General features: G+C 59.7%; 4 protein-coding genes and 1 pseudogene across 4 annotated transcripts, besides 1 other annotated feature; all 5 read left to right on the plus strand.

The window, feature by feature from the left end:
• Positions 1 to 264: 264 nt before the first annotated feature.
• On the plus strand, positions 265 to 2,208 carry LMJF_11_0540 (conserved hypothetical protein; the record flags this gene model as incomplete). The annotated part of the gene is made up of 1 exon (XM_001681470.1): positions 265 to 2,208. One exon carries the CDS (start codon positions 265 to 267, stop codon positions 2,206 to 2,208), a length of 1,944 nt encoding a protein of 647 aa, XP_001681522.1.
• Positions 2,209 to 3,705: 1,497 nt separating this feature from the next.
• NT4 (nucleobase transporter) lies at positions 3,706 to 5,358 on the plus strand (the record flags this gene model as incomplete). Its single annotated transcript, XM_001681471.1, has 1 exon — positions 3,706 to 5,358. The coding sequence occupies one exon, from the start codon at positions 3,706 to 3,708 to the stop codon at positions 5,356 to 5,358; it is 1,653 nt and encodes a 550-aa protein (XP_001681523.1).
• A 6,617-nt stretch (positions 5,359 to 11,975) lies between these two features.
• Positions 11,976 to 15,224, plus strand: LMJF_11_0560 (putative transcription modulator/accessory protein; the record flags this gene model as incomplete). The annotated part of the gene is made up of 1 exon (XM_001681472.1): positions 11,976 to 15,224. The coding sequence occupies one exon, from the start codon at positions 11,976 to 11,978 to the stop codon at positions 15,222 to 15,224; it is 3,249 nt and encodes a 1,082-aa protein (XP_001681524.1).
• Positions 15,225 to 16,502: 1,278 nt separating this feature from the next.
• LMJF_11_0570 lies at positions 16,503 to 17,447 on the plus strand (annotated as a pseudogene).
• Positions 16,503 to 17,447: a sequence feature.
• Positions 17,448 to 19,573: 2,126 nt separating this feature from the next.
• On the plus strand, positions 19,574 to 20,002 carry LMJF_11_0580 (putative cytochrome b5; the record flags this gene model as incomplete). The annotated part of the gene is made up of 1 exon (XM_001681474.1): positions 19,574 to 20,002. One exon carries the CDS (start codon positions 19,574 to 19,576, stop codon positions 20,000 to 20,002), a length of 429 nt encoding a protein of 142 aa, XP_001681526.1.
• Positions 20,003 to 20,269: the final 267 nt, after the last annotated feature.

Genomic DNA, 20,269 nt, shown 5'->3' on the forward strand with positions numbered 1-20,269 from the left:
GCACCTTTGCTCCGCGTGTCATCTCCTTTTTCCTATTGGTAACACACTCCACGCCTGTCTTCCCTTTCTCCGTTCCAGGGCGGTATCATGGTCACTGGTCGATTACCAAGGCAGCTGCAGGCGAAGAGGCGGTGGGGCTAAATGGCAGTGGCGGCGCCCTTTACTGCTATAAGCTTGACGTTTGTGGCTATGCCACTGCACACACGGACACATACACTCACGACGTGGATTAGCGAGTTTGTTTGCCGATCTTGAGCCAGTCGGATGACTCTGGAGGCGATTCGCAAGCGAGGAGCGGAGGAGTTGTCGCCCGTGCATCATCAGCCACCATCATCCGCAGCTGTGCTTGGGGCGCTTAGCTGTGGCTCACTGCGCCACCGTCTTTGGCGCGCTCGCCGAGGACTACGCGGTCCGCGAAGTCTTTCTTGTGTTCTCGTCGCGTCCACGATTTGTTTCTTCATTTCTTGTGTGATCTTGTTACAGACGCAAGTGTGGGGGTGGGGCTGGTACAGCGATGAAGTGGCGGTCTTTCGCCAGCAGCAAGAGCACGACGACGCCCGTCGTCGCTTCCGCTGTCCGCTGACAGAGGCGCTTGTCTTCTCGGCCAAGCGCTCTGCCGAGGACCCCCTCGAAGTCGCTTACGCGCTGATGTCTCGGATGCCCTCAACGGCTGCACGCTCACAGCCGTACGCGTTCGGGCCTGAAGGCGTCATGCTCGACGGTGGCGCGTCTGAGGGGCGTCAGAACAGTGTAGAAGCGCTGTTGGCCTACTGTGCGGCGCGCGTCGCGGAGAATCCTTCATGGAGGACAGCTAGCTGGCAGCAAGCGGGCGCGTCGAACGCGTCCGCGTTCCGCGTTCCAGTTTCGCCGCGCTACTTGGCGAACGCCAGCTACGCCGCCACTGGGAGCCCTTTGTGCCTCCGCGCTGGCCGCATCTATCTGACGGATGCGCGCATCCGTGCCGGGATTGCCGAGTTTCAGGCTGCTGGGTTGACAGTTCTTCCTTTGACAGATGATGTGCTCTCCAGACCGTCTTCTCGCGCCTCTAAAGCCACAGTACGGGTTGTGCCAGCGATGGCGGTGCTTCTTAATGGAGCGTGGATTGCCACCCACTTTTTTCACCTCGTCACCGACGCCCTTGAGGCGCTCCGCAGCGCCTACCAAACCTGGCAGGACGGCGTGCTGCTGCGCATCCCCACGCAAACGGTGCTGCTGCATCAGCCAGAGTCGAACTGGATGGACCGCCGCGGGGACACACATGGGAAGATGGAGCTAAGCGCTGCGTTGGCGAACGCATTCTCGTCGCCGGAGCTGGCCCGCGGGTCTCCGTACAACAGCTCCTTTCTTTTCCGCTCGCAATCCCGTCATTGTGCAGAGCTCGAGGCAAACGCGACGGCCACGATGGCGTCGCCGCCGCCGCCGCGGCGACAGTCTCCGGCCACTGTGTCCACTCTGTGCTTCTGCGACGGCCTCCTCGTGACCACCCACCGTCTCCCCGTGCTCGAGCGGGATATTCTGTACGGTATTCAGGATTGGGCCGCACGGCAGTTCCGGGCTTCGCCGTACGGAGTGAATCGGTCCGTGCAGGAGATGGAGCGGCTGCGGTTGCAGCACGCATTGCTTTCGTCGACCTCGACGTTGTGGAGCATTGGAACGCTTACGGCTCCTGCATTGTCTCTTTCGTATAAGCCGCGAGCTCTATTCGTGCACCGCACAAGCCGGGTGATCGCTAATGCGTCCCGCTATGCAGGGTGGATGCGGGCGGCGGGGTTCCGTGTGGAGGAGGTATACCTGGAAAAACACACGGCTGCACAACAGTATCACCTGGGCCGCTACGCGGACATTGTGGTAGGCATGCACGGGCTCGGCATCGGCCACGCAATGTGGATGGAGCGCTCGCCACCTCGCTGCCGCACTGTCATCGAGTTCCGCCCATGGGTGATTGCTTCGATGCCAACGCAGCCCATCCTCATCCTTGAAGGCGCTATGCACTATCACTTTGTCACGATTCCGCCGATTGACGTGCGCTTCGGCCCGTCGGTGGCGCATCCGGCAGAGGAGCGAGAGCTCTTGTTGTCATCAGCGCGGATGGTAAACGCCTTTCGCTATCCGAGCTTCACCGACCAAATCGCCATCTACGATGACGAAAGGGTAAAGGGTGTTATTGCGGATGTCCGTCAGCATCTCGAGCGCTGCCTGCCACCTTAGGGCGACGGTGATGCAGATGGGCAGGCTCATCCGTCTGTTGTAGTTCATGCTGCTATCCTCCTCGCTTGTATGTTTGTATGAGTGTCAGTGTGTGCTGTTGCAGGCGGGAGTGTGTCTCGAAACACCGCCTCCCACCTCGGTTTTCCCTCGCCTGAACATATCCGTTTTGTCTTCCTGTACAGCGCCGCTTCCGCGATAACGAGGGGCATCTCCGTGCGTGGCATCTCAGGCTCCAGCGCGCACCTTCTCTCTTGGGAGGCCGAGCAGTCCCCCTCTCTCTCTCTCCCTGCCAGTGGTGAACAGCCTCTGGTGGTGGCAGGGCGAAGCATCTACGGCGTAGGGGTGGTCAGGGCGATGTATTGCTGCGGATGTTGGCGGTCGGGCCCTGGATGGCGCTGCGTCGGGGCGACCCGCGACCGTGCACACGCCTGTACCGTCCATGTGATGGGCATGGTGTGGGCGCGGCTCGAGCGTATCCCACCCCCGGCACTCGCCTTGCCTACTGGTGTGTGGGCCTGAGTGCCGCCGCGAGGGATGCACGACGTGGCGACCTGCGGGGCGGGAGGTGGGCAGCGCTCCGATGACTGAGTCGGCGCATTGCTGCACCGCGTGTCGAGCGCTGCTTCGCACCGGGCGATGGGGCGTGTGACATGCCGTGTGTGGAGCGTGGGGGGTGTAAGTCGTGTTGCACGGCAGAGAAACGCACACGAAGAAAAGAAGAATGCAACCTGCGACGCTTCTGGCAGCACCTGAGAAGAAGGGAGGCGACGAACAGGCGAAACAAGGGGTAAGATGAGGATGCTTTGCAAGTCTTAGGGTCACTCCAGCCACGCGGGTGCGCATGTGCGTATATGTTCGGTATGGAACACTCGGGCGGCCACAAGGCCCTGGACCCCTTCCTCTACCTCCTACGTCCAATCTTAGGGGTCTGACTGCGGGATCGAATGGCGTGGGCTCTGTCCCCGTTCTGCACTCCCTCGCGTCTGCGTCTGTGTGTCCGCTAATCATTGCCCTCCTCTCTGCTGCGTACCATCCCGCCCCGCCTCTTTGCACACACACACACACACACACAAGCACTCGCTCATGGATTGGAGGAAAAACAGAGACGGCTGTACGGTTCCGTAAAGTGCCACTCCCGCTTCTGCCTTTCCCCGCCAGCCGCTAGCTCCCGCTCACATCTTGTTCCTTGCCCCCTCTCTTCTATTTTGGGCACGCTCTCTTTCTAGCACTTTGCGGAGATACCCCGCAGCTCTTCCACGCCCGCCTTCCCTTTTCGCCACCGTTGCTGCTCGTCGCACCTCCTCTCGTCGCGGCTCCTTCTTTTCCGCTGCACCTCTTTGCGTCTGTATCCCTGACTCTCTGTGTTCTTGGTTTTGGCGCTGCTGTCGTCGGTGTGTCATCCACAACGCTCCTCTTGCAGTCGTTGCATTCTTGCTGCTCACACAGGAACTGACTGACCCCTTCCATATCACCCCCAGACACGGCGCATTGCGAGCGATGTCGAAGCTACCGCAGGCGGCCATGCTGGGCACCAGCCTTGTGGTCGGTGTGTCCATGGTGATGGGCCCCAAAGCCATCAACAGTGCCCCGAGCTTCATGCTCGAGTACTACAAGTACCTCGCTGGCAACAAGGCTGCAGAGGCGCTCTCGCCGGTGTTTTGGAGGAACATCCTCAACTTCTACACGGTGGTCACCATGGTGGCGCAGGCGATTCATGAGCCGACAAACATGACCTCCTTCATGTGCCGTTTCTCGCTGCTCTTTCGTCTCGAGGTGAGCTGCGTGTTGATGATGATCGAACTGCTCGTCATCCTCATCATGCCGCACACGCACGCTCCCGAGTACGGCGCGATCGCGGCGATGATGATCGTAGCATACGTGGGCGGCGCTGCTCGTGCCTACTTTGAGAACACCGGGTATGCGCTTTTCGGCCCCTGCCCTCCCATTATGATGACTGGCATGCTGGTCGGCTCGGCGGTTTCCGGGTCTGTGGTGTCTGTGCTGCAGATCACCCTGAAGGCAAGCATGTCCGACACCTACAGTGCCGTGTTGACGCAATCTCTCATCTATTTCTGCCTGGCGATAGGCGTCATCTTCCTCTCCGGACTGTTTCTCATGATCTTGCCGTACAACTCATACGCGCGGCGCTACGTTGCTGAGTTCCGCTCGAGCCGGGGTCTATGGGCGAACATCTACTGCCCGCGCAAGGTTGTGAAGGAGACGTCCGATGACGGCGCGTGTGGCAAAACCGGTGCCGCCGGCTTGCAGGACCGCGCTGCCTGCCGCTACTTGGCCGACTCCGACTCTGAGAAGAAGGCAGAGATGCTGCTGGAGACGGAGCACGGCAAAGTCGCAGCGAGCGGTAACCGGGCGTGCCACCACCTCAGCCTTCTCTATGATGACCGCTTCTTCACCAGGGAGAGGTTGGAGGCGGAGCCGACGCAGGAATTTGCTCTTGAGCCCGGGAGCCACGACGGCGCTGCGGTGAATGCCACTCAAACGGGTGCATGCGACTGTGCACATTCACAGATGACCTCGGGCGAAGTCAGCAAGGAAGTTGTGACACAGAAGACGGCTGAGCTTGAGCGGGACAACAATGACCTCCCTGCTGCCGCAGACAGGATGCCGACGACAGCGGAGCTGCTGCAGGAGGTGAGGCTGTGGCCAGTCATCAAGAAGATCTACCCGATGATGATTGCTTGTTTCCTGACCTTCTGTATCACATATCTCGTGTACCCGGGTATCATTGTTGCCGTGGACAGTGCTGACGGATGGTTCACGACACTCACCATTGCGGCGTACAACTTCTCTGACCTTGTCGGTCGTTTGCTAACCCTCTGGAGGCGGCTGTGGCCGTCGCGCAAGGTGATCCTGATTGCCTCGATTACACGCATCATCTTCATTCCTCTGCTGGTGCTGTGCGCGGTGCACAAGATCCCATCGAAGGCGGCCGCGTACGTGTTCACGGTCATCATGGGCTTGTCGAATGGCTTTGTTGGATCGCTTTCGATGATTTACAGCCCAGCGACGCCAAGCCTTTCCACCGATGGGGAGCGCGCCATGGCCGGTCAGCTGACAGGCGCGTGCCTGCTGATTGGCTGTGCGGTGGGCTCGCTCATTCAGCTGGCGGAGGTGCTTCCATTTGCTTAAGCGAAATGGCGATACGCCTCCACGTCCCGCTTCATCCGGCCATGCCTCCCTCTTTCCTTTCGTTTCGGGTGCTGCCGAATAGGGATGAGGTTACAAAAGATGATGGGTTTGCTTGCTTAACTATTTCGTTTATTGACGCAACCTCCCTCCTCCCCCCGTCTCGCTGGCCACGTGCCGCTCTCCTCCCCTCCAAGGATTGCTCCTCTTGCTCTTCTGTTTTTTTTTTCTGTTTCAGCGTCTTTGCAAAGGGCTGTGAAGAAGACGAAGTGACAAGTAGGGAGTCGAGTGGACAGACAAACCCACAGGACGCCGCACGAGCCCCCCTCGACACACACGCACACACACACGCGGACACAGGCGGACATCCACTTCGGGAAGGTGGGGCCCGGTACAATGATAGCGTCTTTTCCGTCTACTTAGTTTTACTTATCACGCAAAAATCTTTCTATGTATTTTACCATTATCTTATCAAGCTGTCATGTGTGATTTTGCGTGCATCTCTCGCGGTCTCTGCGTGTGAGTGCGAGTGCGCTGGAGGGTGATGTAAAAGGAGGAAAGAGGCTTGCGCGGCGCGACTTCCTGTTCTGGGAGCTGCACCTGCCCGGTGAACTCATCGGCTTTCGTTGTCTCTGTCTGTCTTTCGCTCTCTCTTGTGATTCTTGCGCCACAGTGGGAGATAATGTCACTTTAAGCAAGATAATTACATCAGCCCAGGTAGATCGAGAATTGTCTTCGATTTACGACTGGTGCTATTCGTATTTTCACCTCTATCGATTTTCTACTTTCGTTTCCCTCAACCCGCGTTAAAAAATGTGCGCGTCTGTGCGGCAGTCGGCCAGCCGCCGTGCATTGCTGTATTCCTTTCTATTCTCGCTTCTGTTTCAACCCGGATGGCGCGGGAGGACATCTCCGTGCGTGGCATCTCAGGCTCCAGCGCGCACCTTCTCTCTTGGGAGGCCGAGCAGTCCCCCCCCCCTTTCTCTCTCTCTCCCTGCCAGTGGTGAACAGCCTCTGGTGGTGGCAGGGCGAAGCATCTACGGCGTAGGGGTGGTCAGGGCGATGTATCGCTGCGGATGTTGGCGGTCGGGCCCTGGATGGCGCTGCGTCGGGGCGACCCGCGACCGTGCACACGCCTGTACCGCCCATGTGATGGGCATGGTGTGGGCGCGGCTCGAGCGTATCCCACCCCCGGCACTCGCCTTGCCTACTGGTGTGTGGGCCTGAGTGCCGCCGCGAGGGATGCACGACGTGGCGACCTGCGGGGCGGGAGGTGGGCAGCGCTCCGATGACTGAGTCGGCGCATTGCTGCACCGCGTGTCGAGCGCTGCTTCGCACCGCGCGATGGGGCGTGTGACATGCCGTGTGTGGAGCGTGGGGGGTGTAAGTCGTGTTGCACGGCAGAGAAACGCACACGAAGAAGAAAAAATGCAAAAGGTGGTCTTTCCACTTTCGGTGCTCCTGTCTTTCTGTGGTGTTTTGTCGCCAGTCACTCGCTTGATCGGTGTGTGTTGAACTCGTTCCAATCGGTGGACGCCCGTCGCTAGCTCTCTTCGGCACTTCATGGCCCTCTCCTCTCTTGTGGCGCCGTTGGGGAGCACTTGAACCGCTCCTGCAGCCGTTCGTCGTTGGGGTATATGTGTCTGTGTACGCCCATTTACATCGCTGTCTCTCTCTCTCTCTCTCTCCTTGTCACTATCAACCCTACGAAGCGTTCATCATCATTGTCATCACCACCACACGCGATGGTGCATGCGAATCGGTTCCTTGTTACATGGATCGATCCCACGGTGCACGGGTTAGGTATAGGAGCTAATCGAACGGCGCCGCACGTGGTTCCGTCCCATTCAGGCGGGTGTTCCACAGGGGCAGCCGGTGTGTAGCGTCCCCTTGGAGGCGAACAGGCTTTCACGGATGACACGCTTGTACAGTGCAGCCCAGCTGGCCCTGGCACCCGTCCGTTGCTCACTCCGGAACCCTTCTGCGAATGGAGAGTAGAGACAGTGAGTCCGCATCATCTCGACAAGGAGACGCTGCAGCTCCACTTCGCAGGCACGACGTCACGGCTGACGAATGTTCAAACCGGTCCTCATGGCTCTAGAGCCAATGAAGCAGGCATCACTCGAGATGGGGGATGTGCGCGGTGGGATTGTACGGCGCCGTAGGCCACAATGACCACCATCGACGACCAGGCTGCCCAGTTCTAAATTTTGAGGAGGGGGAAAGAGGTGTGAAGCCAAGCGGGCACCGGCAAACGGTGGGCCGGGGGGGGCGTGTCCTCTGCCATGTGGTACGCGAACGGCCATCGGCAGGCCGTGCTGGATCAGCCACTTGCGCGGCTGTGTGGCTGGATGTTGATGGTTTCAGCAGTGGTCTTTGGCACGCAGTGGGAGCTGCAGAGGCGCGACGCGCAGATGGCGAAAGCGGCGGCCGTAGCCGGGGCACCGAGTGACCAGACAGATATGCAGCAGCGGCAGCCCGACAGCTCTCAAAGGGGCATGCGGGCATGACCTCGAGTGCGCACGCACATTTTCGACTGGCAGCGTAGACGACTGGCAACCGGGAGCAAGCTCCAAACGCAACCCGGGAGGGGGAGTGTGACAGGCCTGGAAGGTCGCCTCGTCGTGCATTTCCAGACACTCAACAAGAGCCAGGTAGGGGTTGACGGCCGTGCTGCAGGCCATGGAACCCGAGCTGACAGCTGTCACTCACATATTCGCCGAAACGGGAGAGCGCAACCGCGAGGAGATGTTCGAAGGACAGGCGTCCTTCTCCGGAGATCTGAAGCGGCGAGAAGGCGAGTGATCGGGGATGCAGAGATGGCGGAGCCATTGCGCTCGGCTTCTAGAGTGCTGGGGCAGAAGCCTCTTGGCGGGGCGACTGCGGCTTATCCTGTGGCCCCGCAGCCTCGATACTGCGCTGCAGAACGCAGGATATTTGCCCCGCACGTCGCTACCAGCAGCTCCATGGTAGAGCGTGACGACGGATTGGGGGGGGAGAGACGCGTAGTTTGACATGCTTGCTCTTCCAGGTACAGCTGCCGCGCAACACCTCCACGCTCGATTTCGATTCCGGGACGAGGCCCATCTCGTGCCACGAGATGCGGGTGCTGCGAATGGGGCTGCGCGTTAATCCCGAGATCATGCAAGCACACACACACACACACATACTCGTCGCCACCCTTGGAGGCGGTCCCCGCCTACACGTGGGTGTAGAGGCGGCCTCTTCACAGACAACAGTAGTCGCACAGATCGGCAACCTGCCCATCGCAGGGAAGGGGGAGGCAGCGGTGCGCGACCACCTCCAGCTGGTGTTGCGGCGAGTGGTGCGACCGTCGGCCACGCTGCCGACAGGAGGAGACAGTGTGCTGGCAAGCATACTTCTGTGGGGGCACCCTTGAGCGACGAACTCGATGAAGCTCCGCCTAGTCTCTGCGGCACAGCGAGAGGCGTTCTTCGGGAAGGCTGCGGTTCGCTGCGCACGCTCTGGCGATTCCAGCTTATCGGGTGTCGGTGGCTGTTGAAAGCGGCCCGAGGGGGTCACGGCAAGGCTGAACCGAGGTCGCATCGCCCTCAAGCATAACGTACAGCTGCAGTCCATCGGTGTTGCATCCACTGGACGAAAGCGACTGGTTCTCGCGCGCGATCGCCAGCTGCCCACGCCAGGTTGCGGTTACGCAGCCGACAAGGCAGACATTCAACGCTCACACCGATTCGTCCTCCGTTGGATGGGGTGACTCGTCCATCCAGCGGGGTAGAAGCTGGCCCGTAGTGGTGGGTGGTTGATGGCAGACGCGGCTGAAGCACGGGCAGCCACGCAAGGGGTCGGCTCCCTTTGAGACGCGATCCCCCTCAGATCTCGCGTACGCCCCCCCCCCCTTTCGTGGCCAACACGTCCGCGCTTTCCGGGTGGCGTACGGGGACACGAACGCAACGTCGCCATCGACCACGAGCGGCGCCATCGCGCTGAAATCGATGGCCTCCTTCAGAGTGTGAGCTTCCGACACGCCCCCCTTCCCCCCCCTCGCGATACAGCCTAGCAGATGCTCGGAGTCCGACGTTGTGGCGGGCGTACGAGTTGTTTTATCGAACGCATGGTTTCTCATCCTTTTCTTCACCGGTACTCCACGTGTGGATACGGACGAACAGAACTTGCACACGCACACACACACACACACACACCAAGCAGCAACAGACAAGAAAGTATCTGTGCATCATCACCACAGCAACGGCGGTGGGGCGCGGAGTAGTCCAGAACGAGTTCCTTTCCATCCCTCGCCATTCTCTGACGGGGCGCGGGTGAGACCACTAGAACTCAGGCTAAGTATCGGAGGGCGGCAAAGAAAATGTGTGCGCTACATGAGAGGCTCGAAGATGCACACCCTGTCATTGATTGGCGCGACCGTCTGCCTATTTTGAGCGGACTGCTCGACCCGCCTTCTTCAACTGTTTCACATCGCGTGGCGAGCAGCTTATGCATCTCTCGTTTACTTTGCACTTGGATCGCATCTCGCAGCTCTCACCCCCCACCCCTCTTTCTCTGTACCACCTACGCGGGACTCTCTGCACCCACCACCCCTCACATCAACCTACCTCCTTCCCTTCATGGGGGTGGGTAGCCCTTTGTGTGTGTGTACATATATATATCTTGTGCTTTACGCCACAAGTACACGTGCACGCACGTGTGGCTCTCTTCTTTTTCTTTCCCCGCTTGTGGTGCGTTCGCATATTTACTGCACCCTTTTGCGGCTCTCATCGCGCACCCACAAGGGCGTGCGACGCACCTCTGGACACAAGCCGCTTCTCGACCTCCCTTTTAAGTACGTGTTTCTCGCCCTGCGCCTCACCTTGCTCCTTCTTCATCTATCTCCCCATCTCCTCCGTTATTGGCGCTCGTTCTTCTTCGCTTGTCCTGCGAGGCCTCTTTTGTCTTGGCGCAGCCCTTATTCGACGAGTTCCTCAACTCCGGCACGCGCATAACACACACACACACACACACACGTAAGCGTTCTTTGTTTCTACGTATAAAACTGCTCACAGCGAGGGGCACCCCCCCTCTCTCCCCCATACGTGCACACGCTGGGATTGACCCCCTCCTCCTCTCCTTGTTTCTTTCTCCATTACCTTCTTCGCTCTTGCGGCACCTCAACCAAGAGGTCCTTGACGCGCACTCTCTCCTTCCCTGCGCACGTTTGCGCGCGTTTCTGAGCACGAGTGTCACTTGCCGTTGTCAGCCAGCTGAGGAGCAGCACTTGCCTCACAGCTGCACGCACGCTCACTCACTATCGCGAACTTGGTTGCGCAGGGAAACAGGAGGGACACAACCACAAAGACGAGATCAAGCCGAAGCGCAGGGGACGCGCATGCACACGAGAGAGAGACGTTGGATCCGCCTTCACAAGGAGTGCTACTTCTCACAGGTCGACTCGCCTGCCATTTGTAGCCACTTTTCCGTCCCGCCCTTTCACACCCGCCCGCTTCACAGACGGCGTTTAACAGAAGCGTAGGTCTTACTAAGCAAGAGGAGTAATACGGATAAGTCCACACACAGACACACACACATAACAAGGGACGCCCCAGCCTCACCACGACCAACACGAGCATCACCAACGCCTCTCCCGCAACCCCCTCCCTCCCCTCTTCGCACTCACCCTCTCCCAGGGACTGAGAGAAACACACGCGTCAGTTTGCCTCTCTGTCTTGCCCTTGTTCACAGATACTTCAGCCAGACCCCCGTTAAACAGTTGACTTTCTGTGTTGGAGACGAAAGAAAGGCAGGCTTCGGCACTCCACTTTTCCGCGCTTGTACTCACGTATTTTCCCCCCTTGTCCCCCCTTGTCCCCCCGCACGCCACAGTGCGTTCTAAGCGACAGAGCACGTCCCTGCCCCCTCTCCTCCTCTTACACGGTTGTCAGTGGTGCTGTGCTCTGACGTAACTTCATACGCACACGCGCACATTCACACACACACACTCCCTCTCGTGCCTCTATACTTTTCCTTTCTGTGTGTGTGTGTGTGTGTGTGTGGCTTCGTAAGCGCGTGGCGGAGCACTGGCGGGTGCGTGAGGAAGTGAGTCTTCACAGATGAGAGCGCAAAACGAAAACTGTATCGTCATGCAGCGTGGTGGCGATTGCGCTTTAGGCACCCGTATCAGCAGGGGAACAGAGATAGGCATTCTCCCCCTGCTGCGCAGTCGATGGATCGCTCTCAGGCTCAGTCAGCGGATGTGCTGGGCCCGGTATCGCACAGCGCAGTCGTCACTGCGCTCTTGCTGTGTACTGACGCTGTCCCTGTGGCGGTCTTGGGCAGCGTCCCCCTCGCCATCATCGCTACGGTGCACAGCGGCAACGTCGTCGTCGTCGCTGCCTTCCTTGCGGGCCTCCTTGTGGTGCCCTTGCCGAGGTGCAACGGGCTTCCTTCGCTGGCGCGACACGTCCCCTCTACTCCGCCCGCAACACCATTTCTGCAGCTCTTTCTCCGCTTCTCCATTTCACGCATCGGGTGCTCGCTACTGTTCGTCTTCCAGTATTTTCGGCCCCACACGCACTTCTCTCGGCTCTGGCGCGTTGCGTCGTGCATTGGAAACTGCCAAAGCCTCGGACGGTGGTGAGGGGGCCGACATGGTAGCCAGCGCCCGCAATGGGGTGACGCCGAGGCAGACCAGGAAGGCGTCAGCGGCGCTCAGGGCGCCAACCGCAATAGGGAAGAGGAAATACACTCGAAGGGCCCCTGCTGCTGCGTCTAAGGCAGCGGCCGACGCCGTTGGCAGCGCCACCGGGGGCGCATCTGCATCGAGCTCCTCCGCCTCCGGCACTGAGGCGAAGCATCGCCCATCGACGCACCGGGGTGGCGACAGCGCCTCGGACACGGACGCTCATGGCACCCGAGACGAGGAGGAGGAGGTGTACAGTGGGCAGTATGAGCTGTCGCCCGAGGAGACGTATCGGCAAACAAGTGAGCGCCTGCTACTCCCCCTGAACGCCGTCCGATTTGTGCTGACGCAGGCGAAGGAGGGCGCCACGGTCCCCTTCCTTGCGCGGTACCGGCAGGGCGAGACCGGCCGAATGGACGAGACGCAGTTGCGCCTTGTCATGGATACCGCCAAGGAGGTGGCTGAGGTGCACCGCCGCCGCCAGTTCATGCTGCGAAGTCTGGAAAGTCGAGGCTTGCTGACGCCGGCGCTTCAGACGGCTCTCGAGTCCATGGTGCACGTCAGCCAGCTCGAGGATGCTTGGGAGCCGTACAAGGAGCGTCGAACAAGCCTTGCCTCGCGCGGACGCGCTGCCGGGCTAGGCCCGTACGCCGACGCCCTCCTCCACTTCAACCCCGACGACCCTGATTGCAAGGCGCGCCTCGACGAACTGAGCGCGTTTGTGCGTCGTACTGACGAGGGGGAGCGGTTGCTGACCGCCATTGTGGCCGAAGACGTGCAGCGAAGCGAAGTGCTGCGGCGCCGACTTGGCGAGTACTGCCGTCACACGGCGCGCCTGTCGTCCACACTGATGGCGAAGCCACGCAAGAAGGCCGCGAAGGAGTTGCATGAGGAGAGCTTCGAAGCGCTGCGCAAGCACTTCGCCTACTACGACAACAAGTCATGGTCAGTACAGCGCGTCGCGGCGCACGTTGTGCTGGCGCTGCAGCGCGGCGAGGCCAAGGGCGCACTAAAGGTGGACACGGGGTCAGGTCCGAAGAGTCACGGGCTGTTCATGCACACCGTTCGCGAGCAGTACCCCTCCCTGAATCGGCTGCTATCGTTGTCATCGTCTTCGGTGCCCACCGCGGACGGCGCTGGTGCCTACTCCCACGTCTTTCGCGATTTCGGCTATGGACGTAAGATTGTGCATGCTGGCTTGCAGGCCGCGTACGACCACATCATTAAACAGGCACACTTTGCGATTCGGCGAGACTTGAAGAAGAGCGCGGAGCAGGAGGCCATCGTCGTGTTTGCGCACAACCTGCAGCACATGCTTCTCCAGCGACCTCTCTCCCGCTCACGCATCTTGGCGATGGATCCTGGCTTGGCGAACGGTGTGAAGTGCGTGGCGCTGGACGAGAACGGCGCCGTTGAAACCTTCTTCACCTGCACACTCATGGACGAGCAGAAGATGCGGCGCTACGTCATTCAGGTGGTTGAGTCGAGGAAGTTGAACAAGATCGTGATTGGCAACGGCACGGCATCTGGCCGCGTGACGGACTTGATTGCGGACCTCATCAAGCAGCAGAAGTGGACAGATGTGGAGTTTGCCGTCGTGAGCGAGGCGGGCGCGAGTGTGTACTCGGTGTCTGATATTGCGAAGGAGGAGTTTCCCAACCTCGACGTCATGTACCGTGGCGCGGTGAGCATCGGCCGTCGCGTACTGGACCCGTTGAGCGAGCTGGTAAAGATACCAGTGCGCAGCATGGGCATTGGAATGTACCAGCATGACGTGAACGAGAAGGAGCTGATGCGGGAGTTGAGCTACGTGCTGGAGTCCTGCGTCGCCAAGGTCGGAGTCAACGCGGCCAGCGCGAACCGCTACGTCATGGAGAAGGTGCCTGGCATCAAGAAGAGAATTGTGGACCAGATTGTGCTGGCGCGCCATGCGAAGAAGCTGCATAGCCGCGAAGACTTGCGGCGGGTGCCGGCCATGACGGAGAGCGTCTACGAGCAGATCGCAGGCTTCTTCCGCTTCCCTAACTCGCCAGAGCCACTCGACAACACGAGTATCCACCCCGAGTCTTACCCGCTGGTGCGGCGTCTCGTGACGTTTTACACGGCAGGCCAGCTGGGTGACGGCGAAGCGATGGCCGAGAAGCCGGGGAACGCGGCAGATGGTGCGGCGACGACACTCGGTGACGCACACATCCGCCAGCAGGTCGCCCAGCAGCTGGAGCGCATGTCTCCTGCTCAGCTTGCGAGCTTGGCCACTGAGAAGCTGTCTTGCAGCGTAGAGACGCTGGAGCTGTTACGCCAAGAGCTGCTTCACCCGGGCTTGGACCCGCGCGCTTCGCTGCCGCACGCCGGACTACTGCGCCGCGACGTGTGCGACGTGCAGAATCTTCGTTCCGGCGAGCTGCTCTCCGGTGTCGTGCAGAGCGTCACAATGTTTGGTGCGTTCGTTGACTGCGGTCTGCACGACTCGGTACTCCTGCGCGGCGAAGGCGTGGATGCGCTGCAGGTGGGCGTGTACCTCGACCAGCGCATCCGCTTTGACGGCCTCGACCACTTGAAGCGTCCGCGGGTGTTCTTGGTGCGCGCGGCGGCTCCTGCTGCCTCTGGCCACAGCGCAGAGGGCGGGAAAGGATGTGCGCCGTCGGCCGCGCCTCGGCGGCTTCGGCTGGAGGCCGAGGACGTTCTCGGCAGAAACGGGCGAGGCTTCGTCAGCCAAGCTTCACCCGACGCACGCCTCTACGACTTAGTGGAGAGCAGTGCGGATGGGGGTGTGATAGCAGCGGCGCCGACGCTGACCGCGCGGGTGATGCGGGAACGCAAACGCCGCGCCGCGGAAGCGCTCGGTAGCGCTAACGGCACCGCGGCGACCGGTGCGATGGGGGCAGAGGAGAGCAGCCAGGCGAACCGGACATCTCGGCTGCACCTATTCCATTCTCCGGCGGGGAAGCGAGCCCGGGAAAAGCCAGAGACGGATACCCCCTTTCGCCACGCGCCGCGGCGTGCGGAGGATGTCGTCGTTGCTTCTGCTGCCGCTCGTCCACATTCGACCCTCTCCTTGCAGTCGCCGAAGTGTTCCACCACAAACGGCGCCTCCACGGAACCGCCTGCAAGCGCTTCGCAGACGTCGAAGCCGGCTGCTCGGAGAGTAGACACGGGGGATGCCAGTGGCCAGCGTGGCACCGGCGGTGACAGCGGCGACGCGGTCTTCTTATTTTGAGATGTGTTGCGCGGTGTCGGTTAGGGCTGCTTCCGGGTTGTGCTGGGGGCGCTACGCCTTCTCTGTGTTGTATTCTTTCGCCTTTCCTTCCTGGGCGTGTCAGTGCCTTTGACTGGTGGTGTGCTTGAGAGCGAGTGAGCCCGTTGCTGTGTGCGCGTGCGTGTGTGTAGGCTGCGTCCAGCACCGAGCAGCGCTTGATGCGATTGCTGCCGTTCGAGGGTGAGGCAAAGAGGGAAGGGGAGGAGAGCGTGTGTGTGTGTGTACACGCATGAGGTCGGAAGGTCCGATAGTTGCGCTCATCAGCTCTCTCTCTCTCGCTTGGTTCAGCCTCGGCGCCGCTTCCTCTTTTCTCTTTGTGGTGCCTTTCGTGATGCGTCTCTGCCGCACTGAGCGGCGAGGTATCGACGATCCAGCAAGAAGGGAGGGAGGGCGGTTTGAGAAAGATTGTCATACACGTGCTGGTCTGCGAGCTACTCGACGTCCAAGCGGAAAAGAAAAAGGCCACATGCACACGCAGACGCATACACAGACACAGATGCGTGCAGGGGCGCACTGTCAGCTGCGCTCCTCGTATGCGTGCACGCGCACCGTTTTCTTTTTGTTTTGTTTCTGTGGGAGGCCTTTGTCCATTCCACATTTGGTCGTTGGAAAAGCAAAGTGACGAGAAGAATAGACCCGTGCATGTGCGCATGCGTTTTCTCTCTCCATCCACTCCTCTTCCCCCCCCTCCCCCCACCCCCGTCCTTCCCGCTTGCCTCGGCGCAGCGCTGACCCACTCCCTGGCGGGTGTGATCATCCAATGGCATAACAAGAACAGAAGCGGCGTGCGTGCACTGATAACTCCAGCCCGAAAGTAAGCGCGCTGGTCAACAGTAGCTGCGTGCTTGTATACTTACCTCACCATCCTCGTCATCACTTTTTGTGCTCTCACGCTTCTCTTTGAGTTTTTAACACCTGAGACCACACGTGCACCGCGTGCTGACATGACCACTCTTCTTCCTACACATCGAGTTGCGCAGCGGACGCATGTTTTCTCTTCGTCTCTCGTATCTTCGCCGTTGCCCCGCCTTCAAAAAAAACGACCTACTCGAGAAGCCGATGCTGGCGATACACTCGGATCCTCAGGATATGCGCCGCGGCCGCGACGGCGGTGGTCATTGAGGCCACGATGGGGGGGGTGGGCATGGAGGGCGTGGCGGTGACCGTGGTGGCGGCGACATGCACGAGTGCCACGGCCGCGAGAGCTAGGTCATCAATGCTGCCAAGGAGAACGCGTGAACGTTGACGAGCGCGTCAGTCCCAGTCGAGACGAACTGCTTTCCGATTGACTTCTCTGAAGGCAAGCTCCACAACTACGCCAGGTCCTACGAGTTCCTGGGGAGGCGCAAGGGCATGGCGGGTCAAATACGGAGGATCGACGCCCAGCACGAACTCGTTCGCGTGATCCATGCGAAACACCTGACCGAGTCGGGCACGCGGACTTCGGTGCAGGTGGAGGGCCTCTGCGTGTACACGGGGCACACCATTCTGTCCGCGAAGAGGCTGGACATCGGGGACGGTTTCTTCATCGAGTGCACGCGGAAGTAGGAAGAGGGTCGGGCTAGGATTGTGGAGCATCACCACCGAGTCAGCATCTGATACAATGGCGAGGTGAGCCTGAAGCTCCCGGCGCACACACCCAGTCGGTGAGCAAGATCATCGCCTACGGTCTCGCCGACACCTGCCGGGAGCATATCGGCTCCGACTCCGTGGACCTGAAATCGACCCTGGAGCGCGGTGGCAGCCTAGTTACGATGGACGCCAGTCTCCCTTACCGTCTCGCACATTGTGAAGCAGCGCGGCGGTGAGGCGGTGATGATGGACATGCGGCAGCTGGATGTGAGCGCCGTCGCCCGCTCTGCAATGAGCTGTATGGAAGCGAAGCACATGAGCGCTAATGTGAAGCTGTACACCTTGGGCTTTCTGACCTTCTTGGCAAGCAGCAAGAGTTGGCAACCGTACCGCATGAGCCACCCGGACAAGGTCGAGGAGCAGGCGCTCTACGAAGACAGCGAGTTGGCTTCTTCGTTCATTTCCACCAAATACCCGGCAGGCTGGCAGCAGAACGCAAGCGAGGTGCTGAACACGAAGTTTCCTGGGCTCCTCGGGGAGGTGACGGCGCACCTCAGTCTGGGCGGCAAGGACACTATTAGTGCTCTACCGCGGCGCCATGACGGACGCTGAGGCCGCCTTCACGGCGAACGTGGAGCTGGCCATGGAGCAGGTGCCTCCAGGCCGGGACACTGCGACGGTGGTCGCGCAGCCCCGCTCGCACGTCGGCATGCCGTGAGTTCTCACGACAGTGTTTCCACGTGAGAAGGTCAGAGGCTACACCGGCCTCAGCAGCGCTTCCTGCGGCTTTCCTACGACGATGTATTGTATCCTCTTCGCTGATGCCGATCACAACAGAGCGGTGGGTCCCTTGTAGAGCGCCAACTGCTCTCTCGGGGCACGGGTGCACACCTACTATCTCGCGGCACAGGCGTGCCGCCTCCCTCTCGCTAACCGGCCTTCAGAAGCTGGCGTAGAACACGTGCTTCGTGTACCCCGAACAAGCCAGACACGCTTCCTCTGCGATTGCCCATCAGCTGCGCCTACGAGTACCCGCGCAAGTACGACTCGCTAAAGGCATTGAGGGAGCTTCCCAGCAGTATGCATGCCACGATGCACGACCTTTAAGGCGACGCGAAGCGATGTGCACGGGTGGGCAAAAGCCGTGATGCACTTGCTTCCATGGCGGCGTGTGCGTTCACGTCTTGTCCAGCCCCGTAAGCTTACCAAGCTTTCAGTGTCATCGGCGACACTCATTCCTGTTGCATACAATTTTTTTCATATATCGTTTTCTCTTTTTCATCGTCTGACACTCTTTCATATCCGCTTTGAAAGTGCTCCGTGTGTGTGTGTGTGCCGGTTGTGGGATGCGCACACAAAGGCACGGGGGTATAGACACACCTGCGCGCGTTGACGGTCGGCGCTCTGTCGTCTTGCATCGGCTCATTGAGGGCTTTTTTCTTGGGTACAGTACCACTTGAACGGCATAAACGACAATAAACGAAACGAAAAGGACAGAGCGCGTTTGGCAGACGTAGGAGCACGCACGCACACACACACACACACACACACACACACACACACACACACACACACACACGCGTGCGCGCTGAAGGAGAACACCACCACTGCGCACTCTTGGCGTTGGCCGGAGAGGATATTTGCTGTTGCACCGGGGGCGAGGTGGAGCGCGCTTTGCAGACCGACCTCATCCCCCTCGCTCCGGTGCATGTCCTCGCCTGCGGCGCGGCGAGTTCAGTGTGCGTTGTGGCGCGGCTGCTTTTCACGTGAGTCCCTTGCGAGATAGAGGGCGGTGTGTGTGGGGGCGACGCAGGTTTGCCTTCTCTGTACTGTGTGAGCGTCCTGCTAGCCAATGATCAAGTCCACTCGTAAAGCCTCCTCTCTCTTCTGCTTCCCCCCTTACCGCCTCTTCATTGCACCCCCTTCATCACTGCTCCCACCCACTCGTCCTGGCCGTTGTGCGCTTGTGTGCTGTGTTTGCTCTGGCACTTGCGGCGCACGCACGCAGTGAACTTGCGTGCGCGCGCGTACGGATATCCGCGTGCGCAGATTATCGGCCACTCATCCATCCGTCATCATTACTCTCTCTATTTTCTTGTGTGCGTGTGTGTGTGTGCGTGAGTTTTGTTTGGGGCTGCTCTCTTGCTTAGGCCCTCCCTTCCCTTCCCTCTTTTCCGTTGTCCACGTTTGCGCTGTTGGGTTGGATTTCTTTTGTGTTCTCGTATTCGTATCATCGTGTCGTTGCGCCGCCCCCGCCTCCGCCTCCTCCTCCTCCTCTTCCTCTGGGCCTCGTCCGTCGTTGCTTACCCGTCATCGTCAACGCAGCTGGCTGCGTACGCGTACAGACGTCGCACAAGAAAGAGGTGGGAAGACAGACGCCAAGGGAAAAAACACCCCCAAACGAAAGTCGGCGTCTCTTCGTGTTTGGAGAAAATTTTTTTTTGTCGAAACATTTTCCTCCTGCTGTGCTCTAAGCGTACCCTTATTGTTGCTCACCCTTTCTCCGCAGCATTGCAGCTGCTCTTGTGTGTTTGTGTGTGTGTGTTCTTGCAAGCTTGCCTTTCGACTTTCTGCCTCTCGGCGACCCTCCTCCCTGTGTTTCTCTCCATCTCCTGATTCGCATCCGTCTCTGTCTCACTTGCCCCGTGAGCGCGGTCTGGCTTGTTCTTGAAACACCTGAAGAGATATACACACACCGTTGATCCAAGTAAATTTTTTCGTGTCTCACTGCCTTCACCATGTCTGCGAGCGAACTGCGGGTGTACTCGTGGGAGGAGATTGCGAAGCACACGAATGATGACGACTGCTGGGTGGTGATGTACGACAAAGTGCTGGATGTGAGCAAGTGGCTGCAGGAGCACCCTGGCGGCCTCGACCCCATCAAGGACATGGCTGGCATGGATATCACAAACAGCTTCGAGAGTATTGGGCACTCGAGCACGGCGTTGGTGAAAAGTAAAAGCTTCATCATCGGCTGCGTGGACCCGGAGGAGTCGAAGATGCGCAAGGAGGCCGCAAAGAAGGCGTCGACCCCGGCCCCGAAGTGGTCGGAGACGAAGCGTGAAGAGCTGCGGCGCTACAAGGGTGGTGAGGGTATTATCCCGATGCCCGCCCTCATCGGGGCGGTGGTAGCCATCCTGGCTCTTCTCTTCTATCTGTTGAGGTGACACAGCGTTGCATGCGCATGTGTGTACGTGCTTGTGTGGGCGGAGCGTTGAGGTGAGAGAGAGAGGCATCCGCTTTCGCCCCACCCACCCACGCCGCCATCATCCATAACACAAAACAGAAGTTGGAACCATCAACGTTATCAGGAGGCAGCAGAACATATAAACAAACAGGACGGAGGGGGGAGGGAGGGAGGGGATGAGGCTGTCATTCCTTATTCACCGGAACGCGGTGGATTTCTCTTCGCTTCACGCACTTCGCTGTTTTTC

The sequence above is a fragment of the Leishmania major genome, chromosome 11, assembly GCF_000002725.2.
Source record: "Leishmania major strain Friedlin complete genome, chromosome 11".
NCBI lineage: Eukaryota > Euglenozoa > Kinetoplastea > Trypanosomatida > Trypanosomatidae > Leishmania > Leishmania major.